Source organism: Lacerta agilis, chromosome Z, assembly GCF_009819535.1.
Source record: "Lacerta agilis isolate rLacAgi1 chromosome Z, rLacAgi1.pri, whole genome shotgun sequence".
Lineage (NCBI taxonomy): Eukaryota > Metazoa > Chordata > Lepidosauria > Squamata > Lacertidae > Lacerta > Lacerta agilis.
Window position 1 is genome coordinate 15,535,598 of NC_046331.1, and position 17,045 is coordinate 15,552,642.

The 17,045-nt window shown below is 45.6% G+C and overlaps 1 protein-coding gene across 3 annotated transcripts in view; it reads right to left on the bottom strand.

Annotated features, from left to right (window-relative positions):
* Positions 1-1,086: 1,086 nt before the first annotated feature.
* Positions 1,087-17,045, bottom strand: part of SARDH (sarcosine dehydrogenase) — a 43,298-nt gene continuing 27,339 nt past the window's right edge. For 2 of the 3 annotated variants that reach the window (XM_033137309.1, XM_033137310.1), the window contains 6 exons: positions 14,238-14,385; positions 10,576-10,669; positions 7,671-7,833; positions 5,939-6,107; positions 4,320-4,455; positions 1,087-2,454 (listed from right to left, as the gene is read on the bottom strand). In XM_033137309.1, the coding sequence (XP_032993200.1) occupies positions 2,329-2,454; positions 4,320-4,455; positions 5,939-6,107; positions 7,671-7,833; positions 10,576-10,669; positions 14,238-14,385 (836 nt within the window). In that variant the 3' untranslated portion in view covers positions 1,087-2,328. The remainder of the gene's footprint in view (positions 2,455-4,319; positions 4,456-5,938; positions 6,108-7,670; positions 7,834-10,575; positions 10,670-14,237; positions 14,386-17,045) is intronic. The other variant, XM_033137311.1, reaches the window with a different exon arrangement.

Consider the following 17,045-nt stretch of genomic DNA (forward strand, 5'->3'; position numbering starts at 1 on the left):
GCAGACCTAGAGCCAGGGTTTTTTGGGGTGTGGGGGGTGTTGAGTGAAGCTCTGTTCAGAAGTTAGAACAAGTCTACAGAGAGCAGTAAGCTTGGATTTCAATCATAGCAGCTCTGCGGGTGAGCAACGGGACTTTTTCTCAAACTAAAATGAGCCTCAGAGATGTTATCTTCATGGATGGCCCCATTCTGAGGCACACAACACGGCCTGCCTCCCCTTTGGCTCTGCCTACAAACTAGATCCCACCAGGTGTTCCTCTGACCCACCCCAAGTTCTGCTCCAAAGCTCAAAAGAGGAAGTCTTTTAAAAATAATAATCAAAACTTGGTTTGAGTGGGAGTGTCAAAACACAGAAAATGAGCCTAATGCCCTCTGTGTTGAGGACTGATTGGTCTGTGGACCTGCGCTGATGTGATGGAGGAACATGGACCATCTGTGTGTGTTTTTCACCCACAAACCCATTAATAGTTACAGCTCAACCTGCAACATTTATAAATAAACGTAATTGCAAATATCACACCAAGCTTGCTGCAGTGTGTATGTGCACTCTTTTCTCCTTGATGGACAAACCCCACAGTCTATGGAAGAAACACAAAGAATTTAATCATCATTGTTTATTTGTGCATTTGAAGACCAGGAGACTAGTCCCAGAAACTGCATCTGCAAAAGTGGTGTTACAGTTGGCCTGTCACTTCTAGTTCTATGGTTTGCTTGAGAGCCCTGCTTGCCTTATTCCATCGGCTTCTGGAAACCACAGGAGAGAATGTTCTTGTGCTCATTCCCACTGGGGCATCTGGTTGGCCACTGTGAGAACAGGAAGTTGGAGTAGTTGGGCCGTTGGCCTGATCCAGGAGGGCTTTTCTTATGTTTTTAGTCCAGTGGCCCTGCTTGTGGGCTTCCCATAATGGGCATCTGGTTGGACACTGCAAGAACAAGATGCTGGACTAGATGGGCTTTTGGCCTGATCCTGCAGGGTTCTTCTTCTTTTTGCCAATTATTTTTATTTATTTTCCATAAATTTTAACGAATTGTCACCAAATTAATAGAAATTTAAAAGCTAACTTCCCCCATTTTCCTTCTTTTTCCCTCCCTCCCATTGCTGCTCCAAATACATTAGCTTTCCCAACTTCCATTTCAATATTCAATAAAATTAAACATAATTATATGCAGGGTTCTCCTCCTCCTCCTCCTCCTCTCCATTTTCTCACCATAATTACCCTGTGAGTTGGATTAGCCAAGAGAGAGCACTTGACCCAAGCTTCCCCTCCAGGTTTCACCCTTAAGTAAGGATTAGAACCCTGGCCTCCTGGGTCCTAGTCCAAGACTCTATAACCACTTCACCACACTGGCTCCTAAAGCGTATTTATCTCTGGCTTCTAGACAGGGCATTCCACTTGCCTCTTCTAAGATGCCACCTGACAGTGACAAGTACTCAGATCATTAAGAAATTCTGCTACTTTCATCCCAAGAACTACTTTTATTTGTAAGCAAAGTTCATCAATTTGGCTGCATCCCCAAGCTGCCACTGAATTCAGTGGGACTTACTTCTGAGCAGGCAAGGTTAGGATCGCACTGTTAAAAGCCATATAGTGACCCAACTCTGATTTCTTGGACAGGACGGGGGCTGGGTGGTTGTGTTAAAATCAAGACAGTAGGGCACCAATTTGTGTCCAGTTGCCAATAGAAATCACAATATGTCCCAGCAGAAGGCGTTCAGCATCTCAACCGAAAAGGAAGTTCATGGTAAGATTGACAGGAGTAGTGGGTGCTGAAGAGAAATCACAGGGGCAGTAGAGGATGATCCTCATTGAAACTGGTAGCGGGAAACACAGGGCGCCCAAGCTATAGGTGGAGACAGAGCCAATGAGAGGCAGGCAGGGCCAACTAATTCCAACTAATTTTGTCCCCATCCTCCTACCAGCTGACTTCTACAAAGGGCAACACTGGGACTAAGGAGGAGGAGGAAGCTGACAGGCTTGTAAGTAGGAAAGAAGGCTTATAGGAGCTAGCTGAAGGCAGTGGGGTTGGTGGGGCAGAGCCTCATTTGCCCTAATGGACCAGCCTCCACTGCATGGGGTAGAGAGGGGGGGGGGAGGAACATGATCGTCATGATCTGCTACAGAGCTTCTTCTTGAGGCATTTCACTGGCCACTACCAATTAATTGGTGGAGGTCACTACCACATTGATCTGGTCCAGCAGAGCTCCTCTAGTTTTCCTTGAGTCCTAAGCAATGTGGAATTTTGCTGAGTCATCAAGACCCTGCAGCTTTTGCCCCCTGCCCCAGCCTGTTTATAGTCTAGTCATAGTCCAGTCCTTTGTCCATCCATCTCAGTAGATCCCTTTCACTCTCTTGTTCTCTGGATCAAAGGGTGTCCTAGTGTGTGCTTTGGCTGCGTAAGGGACCCCCATCCTTTCCAAGGTGTATTCACCACTTTTCACAAAGTCCAGGGAGACCTGAAGAAGAGACAAAGCCATGTTGTAGATAGAAGTATTAGATATGTTCCCATCAAAATGGTTTTGTTTAATTTTCCTCCTTGTTCTTCTTACGGCTGCTATTAACATGCAAATGAGACTGGGATTATCATGCCAAATGGGAAAGAGCAACCCCACATGTCAAACATCTGCTTAATGAGAAATGCATTCTGCAGGGCACATTCGGTGATCAGTCCACTCGGCAGAACATCACCTGTGTGCCACAACAGCAGCAGCAGCACTGTTTGCCAGCATGGGGGGCCCTTCCACTGCTTTAATTGGGGGCTCACAGTGCCTGAACTAAAGTTTTTTTGGAGGTGAGGTGCCCTTCTAAACACATCAAGGATACTGTTATGTGGGTAGCAAGCAATGTGAAGAAAACACTGGAGGTGCTTGAAAGGAAAGTTCAGTAAACAAACATAAAAACACTGCATCAAAATTGCTATTCTGGAATATAGAAAGCTGCCTTCTATAGTCAGTCCGTCTCACTTAGTACTGCCTGCACTGACCGGCAATGGCTCTCCAGGGGTTTCAGATAGGAGTTGCTGGGGATTGAACGTGCACTCTGCTGCTGCAATTCATTTTTCTTTAAAAAAGCAAAATTCCAGTCCCATGGTTCTGAAAGCAGAGGCTGAATTAAACAGATACATTGAAAGCTGCCTTTCACTGAGTCAGATATTTAGTCCATCTAGCTCAGCACTATCTACACTGACTGGCAGTAACTCTCTAGGGTTTCGGAAAGGGAGTCTCTTCCAGCCCTACCTGGAGATGCTGGGGACTGAATCTTTTGCATTCAAAGCAGATGTTCTCCCAGTCAGATACAGCCCCTGTTCTAAGGCACACAGGCCAACACAGCTTCATCAATAAAAAGTCAACGAATCAAGTAAAAACTCCATAATTGGTCAATGACCCTAAATCCACAGCAGGGAACAGCTGAATGTCACAGTGCACCCAAGGAAACCTTATCATCATCTCATTTCGTGACAGTGCAGTGTTCCCATCTCAACCTCTTGCATGTGCAGACAAAAGCCCTCATCCCTTGTGGCTTGTCCATCTGGTCCAAAACAAACTGTCAAGAGATTTCAGCTTCACCAACAATTCCTCCCCTCCCCTCCCCAACACACACACACCACCCCTCCCTCCCTTCCTTTGATGTCAAGCTCCCCCCCCCCCCCGCCCCACTTTTCACTTAAGGCTCCTCTGTTGCATTACTAGATGCCGGCAAAAGGGAGAAGGGAAGAGGCTAAAGGCATAGGGAAGGCAACATCATTAAATTGCTGGAAATCATGTCCACAGTGACAGGTGTATCTCCTTCTTGGATTGGGGAACAGGTGGGCAGGCAGGCAGGGGCTGCTAAAGAACTTTGGGGCTGTGGGCTACTGCCCCTCCATAATTATTCATTTTAAAAGTATTTCACCTAGTTACCCTACAGCTCTCTCAGCAGATCAGGTCAGCTCACAATGAGATTTAAAATAGGAAAGAAACAAGACATGAATAAAACACAATAACAGTCACAAACCAATTCATCAGAGAGGGCTGCACACCACCCAGTTCTCACCCTGACTTGACCCATGGTCCCGGTGTGGGGTTTCATTGTTGTGTCAACCCAGGTAATAATTCTAATTAATTAACCAATTAATCAAACTACCCCTCCCCTAAAAAAAGAAACCTGATGCAGTTCCATTGGCACTAACTCATGGAACCTCCCTGTACTGTTTTGTGTAGGTTTTTTAAAGGCAGGAACAGAAAGTCTGCATTTTCAAGTATAATTTGCACTCCTAGCACCGAATACAGAATTGCCCACTCATCCCAAGGCAACTTGGAGATGTGCTCCTTCCAAGACTCACCGGTCCACCATCAGGATCCCGGATGTAGCCATAAGCAATTGTCTTGTTGATAGCATGTCCAAAGTCCGCCCTACGGATGTGCCCAACAGCTTTGCCATTCCTGAAGATGGCCTCCAAACCAAACATTGGCACTTTTCTGGAGAGAAAGTCATTAGGTAGAAAGGCAGCAGGTATGATGCAAGTTTATGGCAGAGGGCAAATGATGTCAGAAACTTGCCTTGCTGCAAATTCAGGAACTGAGGAGAGAAACTAGAGCATCGAATAAACAAACATTTGCAAGTATCCAACACAAGATCCTCTCCCAGCTTTATCATTTCCCAATTTCACAAAGTAATGCGTCAAAAGGTTGAATGCAATTCAGGGGCACATTTCAAAATATTTGCTTCGGTATTTCAAGTGCTGTTGGCATCTCTTGTTCCTTTTAGAAGGCTTTGGATATGAGATCTGTCAGCTGTCAGAAACAGTCAGTGCTAAAAAGTGCTGCACACTAGCCATCAAACTTGTTCAGAAATTAAAATACCCATGATGCATCCACTTCTAAATGAAGGTAATTGCTAAACTGCATAAAACGTGAACCATCAAAAACGTCCAGTCATTCAACACTAGCAGCATCACACCCAGTATGTTGCCCAGGAATTCTAAGAAATGCAAAAGTCAGTGCATTTTTAAAATCAGTGATTAAAATTAGGGCATTTTTGAAAGGTTCAGTCTGCCACCTTGATTCAAAATGGCATCCAATTGGATCCAAACATAGATAAAAACTGATTCAGGAACCATTGTGCAAAATTTGGTTAAAATCAGGGTAGTTTTGAAAGGTTCTGTCCATCATCTTGATTCAAAATAGTGTCCAGTTGTACCCAATCACGGATGAAAACCTGGTTCTCAATATTATGAACTATCATGCAAAACTTGGTTACGACCCATTAAGAGGTGTCCAAATGCATTGTGAATGGCAACTTTCCAATATATATTGGGGGGGGGGGTTTCTGTGAATAGGTTTTGCTTAAAGTAGACCCATTACAAATCAGTGGAGCTAAGTTAAAAATGTGCATCAGCTTCAATGGGTTTACTCTGAGTAGGACTAACATGGACTAGCCTGTTGCAGATTTGATTCCAATTATAGGGTACCTAATTGAAGTAGCAATTCTAGATTCAGGTAGGTAATTGTGTTGGTCTGACACAGATGAAATAAATAAATTAAAAATTAAAAAAATATCCAGTAGCACCTTAGAGACCAACTAAGTTTTTTTCTGGGTATAAGATTTTGTGTGCATGCACACTTCTTCAAGATAGGAAGTAGCAGTTGTTTTGCAAAGATCTGGAGAAGTTTTGACATCGACATCTGCAGAGGGCAATGGAGGAGGCTGACTTAGATCGATCCATCTCAGTATTGTCAACACTGACTCTTCAAGGTTGCAGCAAGGGACATTCCCAGCCCTGCCTGGAGATGGTGTGGAGTCCACACTTCTGCCTTTGAGAGCCATGTGCTCTACCATCTGAGTGACAGTCCTTGTCCTTTTGCAAATTAGAGAGGCCTAAAGGCCAACTTGGGAGTCTGATCAGAAATGCTGAGCTAGATGCCATCAGATACATGCAACTGCCTACCAGTGGCTACTCACTCATCAGTGGTGAAGCAGACGAGGCGGCGGAATATTCCAGCTGCTTTCTGAGCCTCAATGGCTTCCCGCCCAAGGAAAGGGGTACAAGTTTTGAGCTTGCATGTGAAGGCCAGGCCAGCTTCTAGGGGAGTATCATCAGGACGGAGGTCTGCATGCCAGTGCCTATAGCCTGAGAAGAAACACAATATTCACAGACAGATCACATAGAGATGACTCATTGACAATGGGAGGTAAACTCCCTCCACCCAGGTCAACTCAGAAAGTGCCCAGTTTTTTAACATTCTCCCTCAGATAATCCTTATAGGGCAACCAGGTTTCATCCAAACCCATTTTGAAAGACATTGGGCTTCATCCAAGCCTATTCTGAGAGAGACAACTTCCTACCAGCCCACCATATCCATGTTTCCAGAAACCTAACCTACTCAGAGCAAAAGCGTGTTACAAAAATTACACAACAATTACAACTACTACTACAACTACTAATATCAAATAGCAACAATAATAAAATATTGGAGGGCAGGTAATCGATCATATGATGCAGTGCATGTACATCATTTGAATGGCAATGCCCACCAACTCTGAGGGGCCCTAGCCCAATCAAATATTTTATTGGGGAAGCTGGAGACCCCTCCGCCCCTAGCAGTTGGCTCCTATGATAATAATAGTATTCCCAAGATAGGAAATACAATTTTAGTGATCTAGAACCACCAGAAGCTGCTATTTATCAAGTCAGACCAATAGCCTGTCTAGCTCAGGAAGGAGCTTTTCCCAGGCAAATGGGGATTGAATTTGGGACATTCTGCATGCACAGCATGTGCTCTACCACTGAGCTATGACCCTTCCCCTAAGAGCTATGGCATCTCTGTGATCATAAGTAGCCTGAGAAATGGGGAAATAATCAGTCAAGTCTGGGAAACAGGAATGGAATGAGGGCAAAGAAGTCTGTAGCCTCCATTATGACTGTGGGCTCTTGGCATACACACAGAGAGAGATTCAGACACAGCTGCCAGTAGAGTTTGAATCAAAGTGGCTATTGAGAAGGCTTAGCCTGATCCAAAATGGCAACACTCAAATAATGTTCAGAGGGGAAATCTGATTATACAGTTATTATCCAGGTCTGGGTTTCAGTGGCATCTTCACTCCATGACCACAACTAGTCAGGAATTCCAGCAGGATTTCAAGACATACTGAAAACATGAAAGCAGGGGTGGAGAAACCTGTGGCCCTTCAGATGTTTGAAAACTCTAACCCTCATCAGATCCAGCATGGCCAACTGTCAGAGATGATGATAGGAGCTGAAGTCCAACAATGTCTAGAGCGCATCATGTTGTCTACCCTTGCTTCAGAGCTTGGATGGGGAACCTCTGAGCCTTCAGATGCAGATGGACTGAGCATAGCCAATGGTCATGGATTATAAGGGCTGCCTAAAATCTAGAGGGTCACGGGTTCCCCCTCCATGGGACTAAGAAGTCCCAGGTTCAACAATCCTTGGGGTCTCCTGGAAGGGCTTGGAAACCATGAACAGTCAGTATTAGCTGGCCTTTCCCATTCTGCTGCCATCTAGATGTTGCTGAATTTCCAAATCCCATCAGTCCCAACCAGCAAAGCTAATAGGCAGGGATGGATGATAAGAGGGCATTGAGAGGGCAGTGCAGGCTTCCCAACATCTGAGCTAGATAGAAGTCTGTCTCCATGCTATCACTGCAGATAGAAGCAAGGACTGTCCAAACACCTTTTTCAATGCTGAGAGAGTCGATGGCCCTGTAGCCAGCATTGATGATGCCATGCCTGGCACCAGCCTTCATAACTGACCGGTAGACCCTCACGCAGTGCTCCTTGGGGACATGAAGCTCCCAGCCCATCTCTCCCACAAACGACAGCCTCATGGCACGGACCTGAGAAGGAAGAACATAGGAACATAAAGAGGAACTTGGAAGCTATATAAGGTCAGTGGCCCATGTAGCCCAGCACCCTGTTCTCACAATGGTATTGTTGTTTTCCCATCCTTGCCTTAGTTTTGAAGTGGCTGGGGGACACTTGGGAATGGCTTTTCATTTATTCCAAATATCACCTCACCAGTAGCCTGACCTCTGTGCAGCCTACTGGGTGCCAGCACATCATTTAAAGCCTGGGGAATATGTCAGGAAGTTAATTTATCCCACAGGGCAGCCGGGGAGGCTGTGGAGTGCTGGAGATATGTTTAAGAGAGAAGGGAGGGAGGGAGGGAGGGAGGGAGGGAGGGAGGAAGGAAGGAAGGAAGGAAGGAAGGAAGGAAGGAAGGAAAGCCACCCTTGGCCAGCACCCCATGCCTAATGGGAGAACCTGCCCTGTGTCTCAACTTGGGTTTTTATTCAGTGCATCATGCTCTTCACCCCTTTCACCCATCTACAGTCATATTTTTTTGTTCTAACTTTGCCACAGTTGGCCTACTGGTGCTAGAGACGGGAGATGGCGTGTCACCAGAGCAACTGAGTTAATACAACGGGACACCTCACAGTTGTTTTTCTCCTTCGCTCCTTGCTCTTCTGGTCCCCTGAATTTCCCCACGGGATGTATTTTAAAATAGCAGATTTATTTCCTATCCTTGAGTCCCATCAAACCACTGAAAGGGAATGAGGCACTGACAATTACACCAGCACAATGGGGGCCTGTCAGCAGCATGAAGAGCCCCCCACTCCCTGACCACCCGGAGGAATGGAGCCGTCAGCCCTGCTGATTTCTAAGCCTTCCTCCGGAGATGATCATTTAACACGACACGTTGCATTAATCTAGATTAGCCAGATGAAATATTCATGGGCTCCTAAGCGGAGGATAGCTGTTCAGATCCGTTTATTAAGGACAGGGAACAAAGCGAGACATGGAAGGAAGTGTCAAGTTATCAGCTTTGATTGGCCATATGGAGAGTCCCTCAGCTGTCAGAGAATATAAGAAGGGCCTGGCTGCTGGATCAGGCCAATGGCCTATTTCGTCCAGAATCCAGTTCTTACAGTGGCCAACCAGATGCCTCTTCTGAAAAGCCCTCAACCAGGACCCCAACATTTGGCATCCAAAGGTAGACTTTCTCTGGGACTAGACGGTCAGCTGTTCTGCTACAGATACCCCAGTTGGAAACCTGCAAGCAGGACCAGAGCACAAAAGCAACTCTCCGCACTTACGATTCCCAGCAACTGGCATTCAGACGCAAACAGGTAGAAACATTTATGAGGGACCATGCTCAATTATCACCAGCTTCAGCCAAAAGGATCTTGGGTCATAAGGGTCTCTAGGACAGCTCCTGCCAGTCAGATCCAGCAACACTAGCCTATGCAAGCTCAACAACCTGGTGGCAGCTTCCGGCATCTATCCTGACAGCATCCCCCAAACCCACATGCCTTCCAATCACTCTTCAGCTCTGTGGCATGTGGCAAAATAACTGCAATTTCTCCTCTCCTAGTCCTGCTTTCTGAGCTTAAACTCTGAAAATTTAAAAAAGGGTTAATTCTTTTCCAGCCACCCACCCACCTACAAAAAACTCTGAACATTCGCACCCCTCCTGATTAGATTGTCAACCTTCAGAAATGCTTTGCTGCGCCACGGAGAGTGTGACAGCTCCCAGCCAAGGTTCTATTGTCAGGGGAGCTCAAAATAAACCCACAATCCGCTTTCAGTTTCCCACCCCATGGCTGCTGAGGGAGTTGCTCTTTTGAGCAGAGAATTCTACTCTAGTTGCTTTTCATTTTAGACATGTCTTTTGAGAATTAACCCCCCACTCCTCGTTTGTCTTTTTTAAGCCCACCAACTTCAGTGTCTCTCTTCACTAGGCTTTAGCCTATTCCCCACCCAATTCCTGGCCATGTTTTAACAACTACAAGGCAGGAAGAAATTCAACAGGGGTAGCTCTGCTTACTGCTCTATATCCATCCTGATAAAAGAACAAACAAATAAATCACACCACTTAATTCTGTCCAAGGCAAATCCTCTGCCAATTTAAAATTATTTTGCCAGCTATAAGGCAACGGAACAGAGAGAGGTGCCTTATACCAAGTTAGATCTGTGGTCCAGCCAGCTCTATATTGTCTGCACTAATTAGCAGTGGCTCTCCAGAGTTTCAGGCAAGAGTCCTCCCCAGTCCTACCTGGAGATGTTGGGGGTTGAACCTGGGGTCTTCTGCATGCAAGGCAGATCATCTACCAATGAGCTATGATCCTTCCCACTGTATACAGAGGATGAAGGTAAGGATAAGGGAGTCTCTCTCTATTGCATTTTTAAATGACTGCAATCCACATGCTAGGACCTTATGGTGCAGGTCGGGTTATGAAATAATAACAGGAATACGAGAATGGGGACTTTTCAGTGGTGGCTCCCTACTTATGGAATGCTCAGGGAGGTTCATCTGGCATCCAAATATATGCAATGATGGCACCAGGTTAAAACATTCCAATTTCATCAGGCCTTTGGCTTTTAATTATCTACTGTATTGCCTTTTTGCACAGGTGAGATGTTTTAATGTAGTTTTTTTTAAAAGAATTATCTTTTAATTTGTTGGTTTTTTATGCTGATGTAAATGTATGCATTTTTTTGTTTTTTTTTGGCACAAAATATCGTAAGTTACTTTGAGTTGCCGTGGCAAAAAAGGAAATCCACACTGAGATCCCTACCGTGCAGCCCGCAGCCTTCACCAGTTTGTGAGTGGAGAAAGGGAAGGCTTCATTGCTGAGGTCCGTCTCCAGGACTTCCTGCAAGACAGCGCGGCTGTGAGGAAGGAGAGGAACTCTGGTGAGGAGAAGATGGTGACCAACTGCCAGGAATGACACACACACACACACACACACACACACACACTTCCAACATTCCCCACAATCTCTGCCATGAGGACATGTTGCTGCCTGAGGCAAAGGGCAAACTGACATCTCCTCACATTCCACACCCCAAATGCAAAGCAACTACCAAGGGCCTTCAAATTTCTTCCACTTTGGCCAGTGATCCATCTCACTGTCTGCTGGGAAGGTGCCTTCCATGTACTCTTTTTGGTGCCTGGTGAAAACATTCTTGCTTAGACAAGCCTACCTAAGATGTTTAGAATGTGGGTGTGTGTTTTAATATTTTTTTTTAGTTTGTTGCTGATTTTAATTTTTAATGCTGTTTTTAATGGTTTTACTAATAATTTTATTGTTTCATTCTCTTTTTAAACTGTTCTTTTTGGGGGGGTGTCTCTTTTACAGTTGGGTGGTGTGTAAATGTCATTAAATAAAATGAATAAGCAAATGTTAAAATGACATGGGCCAACTCCAGCAAAATCCATACATACATCAGTCATGTATAAGAAGGAAAACTGAGTGGGGTCAACGTCAAATAACTGGATCATTGAAGGCTTCAATTCTCTATGATGTAGCCAAACCATAAGTAAGCATGAGAAGCTGGAGGTCTGACGTTGACATCACTTCTATTTGCATAGCTGATACAGGGAGCCCATCCCTTGCCAGCATGATTATGTTTAGTTTGGCCTCTGACACTTCTGCTTTATGTTAGATGTTTGGAAACAGCCAGATCCCATAAGAGCCCACTGGATCAAGCTGATGTCCCATCTAGTCTGTTCCCACACTGACCAAAAAGATGCCCCAATGAGAAACTAGCAAACAAGACCTGAACACAAAAACATCCCCTCCTGCAGTTTCCAGTAACTGGTAGGCAGAAGAATCACTGGCTTTGACCATGGAGGTGGAGCATAGTCATTGTGGCTAGTAGCCATTGATAGCCCTCTCCTCTTCCATGAATTTGTCCAATCCTCTTTTAAAGTCATCTAGATTGGTGGCCATCAATTTCTCCTGTGGGAGTGAGCTCCATAGTTCAACAACATGCTGTGTGAAGAAGGACTTTCTTTCTCCCAAACTTCCCCTTGCCATCCCATCAGACATTAGGCTTTAAGGTCTTCCCAATAGAGGGTAATCTCCAAGCTGGCAGCAGTAAAGAGCATAGCTAACTAGCCCCAACTCATTCCTGTTTTAAATGGAATTCTCCAATACCGCTTCTCAGAATGGGAGCACGGGAGGGGATTCTTAGAATCATAGAATTGTAGAGTTGGAAGGGGCCCCGAGGTAGGAATCTACAAGGCAGGAATCTCAACTAAAGCAACCATGACAGATGGCCATCCAACCTCTGCTTGAAACCTCCAAGATAGAGTCCACCACCTCTTGTGGGAGAACTTTCCACTGTTGAACAGCAATTACTGTCAGAACATTCTTCCTGATATTTAGCTGATGTTTCTTGTAACTTGAAGCCATTGGTTCAGGTCCTCCCCTCCAGGGCAGGAGAAAACAAGCTTGCTCCATCTTCCATGTGACAGCCCTTGAAATATTTGAAGGTGGCTATCATAACTCCTCTCAGTTTCCTCTTTTCCAGGCTAAACATACCCAGCTCCCTCAACTGTTCCTCATAAGGCATGGTTTCCAGACTTTCCTACTAACATTGAAAATCTCAGTTCCCCCAGAATCTGCGGTGATGAGTGCTCACTTTCTTTAAACATGCCAGGAAAGCTTTTGAGGATCTTCCTGTCCCACCCTGAATAAGCTGACACAGAAAAGTGACAGGAGCCAGAGATTATCTTTAGTGGACCAGGATATTTTGGGGCCCACTGAGCATAGGGTCCCTTGGCACATCACAGACGCCAACGCACCAAGGCTGACAAGCAGTGGCTGTCCCCTGAGGATCTGCTCTGGGCTGAGGAAACAGGATGCCATTAACACAGCCATGGGCAGCATTACAAAAATGAAGGGCATGAATGCAAGGATAATGAGTGGAAATCCTCTTAGACTCCAGTTGCAAAGCTTTGCCTGCCCTCAGAAATGTGCCATCAAAGAGACAGCTGGCAAGACAGGGCCCTCAGAAAGCTAATCAGGAGGAAAAGGAAAGCTCCAGAGAGACATGATATGTGCTCCACAGGGAATCTCTTAGCTGATTTTGGGAGAGTGTCAGCCTTGCATGGAGAAGGTCCCAAGGTTTGATCCCCAGTGGAATCTCCAGGTAGGGCTGTGACAGGCCTATGTCTGGAATCCTGAAGGGCTGCTGCCAGTCAGCATAGATAATACTGAGCTGGATAGACCATTGGTCTGACTTGAGATAAGGCAGCTTCCGGGAGTTCTCTTGAAAGAGGGATCAGCTGTTAAACCACTCTGGGAACAGTAGCTCTCTGAGGGGAACAGAGGTCTCCTTGCAACTCTCAGCACCCTGAAAAAACCACAGTTCCCAGGTTCTTTGTGAGAAGTCATGCCTGCTTAAAGTGGTATGATACTGCTTTGAACATAGAGTGCAGACAGGGTCTCAGGATGTAGAATTAAGCAGCTGACAAGATAATCAATATGCTCCTGAAGAATACTGAGGACCAAAGGAAGGGGAGTGTGTGTGTGTGCGTGTGTGTGCGTGGAGCCACCATAATTCTGTAGTTATAAGAGCATAAAATATGCCCTGCTGGATCAGACCAAAAGCCCATCTATTCTAGCACCCTGTTTTCTCAACATCCAACCAGATGTCCATTATGGGAAACCCTTGCAAGAAGGATCTGAGCACAACAGAAACTCTCCCCACTTGAAAATCCCAGTGGAGGAAGAACATAAGAAGAGCCTGGGTGCTGGATCCAGCCAAAGGATGCCCATCTCATCCAGTCTCCTCAATAGGAAGTCCACAAGCAGGAGCTGATATGGGTACTTTCCATCTAAGACCATCCCCAAACTAGAAATTTACAAAGCCCTCTTGATCAATTTCTCAAACTCACTGAAATCCTTTTAACTGCTGCCAAAAAAAGGAACAGTGGGTATTTCATCGGGGCAAGTACATTAAAATTGAGGGTGAGGGGGTGTTGGCTCTTGAGATTTTTTTTAGAGCCTCCAAATCCAGAGCCCCATGGAACAGAGGAAACAGTCTTATACCTAGGACTCAGCTACACAGGTCAATTTATAACATTAAAAATGCATTATAAAAATGTGACACCAGATGGTGCTGTAGAGCAGAATCCAAAGTCAATGACAGATTGCCTTGGGAGCGTTTTCTCCCCTATAGCATTTTTCCCCATAGTGTTTTTTTTATATCTGTATAGATCCAGCCCTAGTCAGGCTACTGAGTTACATCTAGCTCAATATCATCTACTCAGTATTGACTGGCAGCAGCTCTCCAGGGATTCAGAGAGAAGTCTCTCCCAGACCCACCTGGAGATGCCACTGGGGAATGAACCACCAGGTGTGTACAATAAATATCCTAATTTATTCAGTCATGGGTTAAAAGAACAACCAGACTACCCCTGGGTCCATTTGCCACCTGTGTCTCTCACCTGTATGGTCCCTGGATGCTGATCATTCCAAGCTGTTCTGACTGGTCAATCAACTGGCACTGGAACTTCTTGTCCTGCAGGACTGCCATGATATGGGACCAGTTGTGCTGTGCTACTGCTCCCCCAATTGCAAGGTAGTAGCCATCCCCTAGGAAGGAGGACAGGTAATATTAAATAGGCATAGTGCTGCTTATCTACTACAGAGTCTGGTTCAAGGTCCTTGTATTAATTAACAAAGCCCTGAACAGCTTAGGTCCAAGGAACCTCAGGGATCACCTGAGTCCTTCTATCCCAGCTCCATCACTGAGATCATCTGCAAGAGTGCCATTTGTCGTACCCCTGAGTTGGTCTTGTTTGAAAAGAACAAGAAACTGAACCTTGATTGTCATTCCTGTGAAATGCTCTGCCAATAAAGATTGAGCAGCTGCCTTCTGTGCCAACTTTTAAATGCCTGTTGAAAACTTTCCTATTCCATCAGTCCCATGCAAGCAATTAAGAGTTCATCCCTCCACAATAGTCAGCTGATGCTTGCTTTTAACTGTTTATGGTTTTATTTTTATGGTTTTATTGCTGTAAACCACTTTAATATTTTTTAAATGATATAGCGGTATGCAAATACTTTTATAAGTAAATGCGTTCGGCAGCATCTGGGTTCTGATTTGTGGGGCGAGGTTTCCACCTGTCAGAAAGAGAATATGGACTTATCTGAATCCGGAGAGGGGTTTCCATCTTGGCTGTGAGTCCTGAAAGACCTGCTCCCTGCCTTGCAGGCTTTCCCCCCACCTGGCCTGGGAAGGTGGGGCCCCAAATAACTCCAGCTAGGGTTTTGGGGGGCAGGGATATATATATATATATATATATATATATATATATATATATATATATATATATATATATAACTATGATTTAGGTGGAAATTGTTCAACCTGGTGTACTTTTAGATGTGTTTTATTGCTTATGACTATTTTATGTCACATTCATTGTTTCACCCACTCTTGCTTCTCATCCCACCTACCACAGGTATGTGGCCCCAGAAGCATGGAGGGTGGGCATGTTGTCATCTTGGATGCTTTCTCAGTAGGCTTCCTGAAAGCAGTGGGACTGGGACCAGGATGCTGAATTTGCCATGCCTCAAGAGCAGGCAGTTGGTGCCCAGTGGAGCTGGTGGGGTGGAATGCAGGGCTAACCAATGGCAAGGAAAGCCAGCTTAATTCTAGAAGACCCTGATGAATCTAGTCCAGCATCCTATTGTCTCTGTGGCCAACCAGGTGGCACTAAAGCAGGACCCAAGCACAAGAGCACTCTCCCCTACCCACTGGTATTCAGAAGCATTGCTGCCTCCAACAATGGAAGCAGAACTTAAGAGCCAAAGGTCAACCAAAAGCCTATCTTGCCCACCATCCTCTTCTTACAGTGGCCAACCAGATGTGCCATTGCAAAGCCCACAAGCAGGACCCGAGCACAGCAGCACTCCCCTTACTTGTGATTCCCAGCAATTCGGAGACATACTGCCTCAGACAGTGGAGGAAGGACATAGACATAGTGGCTAGTGTCCGTCAATAGCCCTCTATGTATGTTGGTGGCCATCATTGTCTCCTGCAGGAAGGAGTTCCACTGTTTAACTATGCACTGCATAACAAAGTCATTTTTTATTTGTCCTGAACTTTCCAACATTCAGCTTCATTGGATGTCCACAATTTCTGGTGTTCTGATAGAGAGAGAAACATTTATGTATCTGCTTTCTCAATGCCATGTATTATTTTATTTCCACAGTCCATGGGGTCACGAAGACTCGGCCACGACTAAACGACTAAACAACAAAGCATTTCCTTTAGTTTGTCCCCCTCCTCCTCCTCCTTGCTGAGTTCTACCAGGGGCAACACAGGAGGATGTGCAGGTAAAGCACATTTCCCCCAAAAGAATAATGGGAACTGTAGTTTAAGTGTGCTGCGAGTTATAGCTCTGTTGGGTAAACTACTGTTGCTATGTGGGGAGGACTGGGGCTTTGAGTGTTCTGTAAATGTATGATGTGTATGCAGTCTGAGACTAAGAGGGAGAAAGAAGATGAACGCCAGGTCCACCCTCAAGATGGAGGGCAGGGAGGTGGGAGTGGCTGAGAGCAGGCTGGGCCCTGTTAGCCCCAGTGAGTCAGCCTCCACCAGGCTTCATCTATCTGACCTCCTTTTTACATCTGGACTCTCCTTCCTTCAATGTTTTTTCAGCAGCAATTGGATGGCCATCTGTCAGGGATTCTTTAGCTGTGATTCCTGCATTGCAGCAGGGGGTTGGACTAGATGACTCTTTGAGCCCCTTCCAACTCTCCAATTCTGTAGTGTAAGGTCAAGTAGGAAACGCTCCCTCCAGCTACCCATTTTAGCTTGCCAGTAATTGTGCAAATCCACTCACTGGCTGATTTATTTTTAATTTGTCCTTAATTATTCCAAATAAGGGCTGTAGGAGCAGTCATGGGTACACCTACCCGCCAGCCCAGAGACAGTAGATGCAGCAAGGGTTGACAGAAACTCAATAAGCACCTTTCAGTTTGCAAAAAGGCCTCAAAGGAGGAGTGTTTAATTAGGTTATGCTGGCTGCTGGATGGAGACTGGGGTGGGAGACATGGCCAGCCTGGTGTCTAGTCATAGGTAATGAAATCACCATTCACACCAGCCACCCGCCATCCAAAAAAATTAAGGAGGCTGTCATGTCAAGGTCCAGGACAGAAAAGGACGTGACTGGCATTCTCATTCCTGCTGTTCTAAGAATGACTTCATTTGGGTCTGGTGTGAGGGAGAGCAGTCCTGCAAGGTA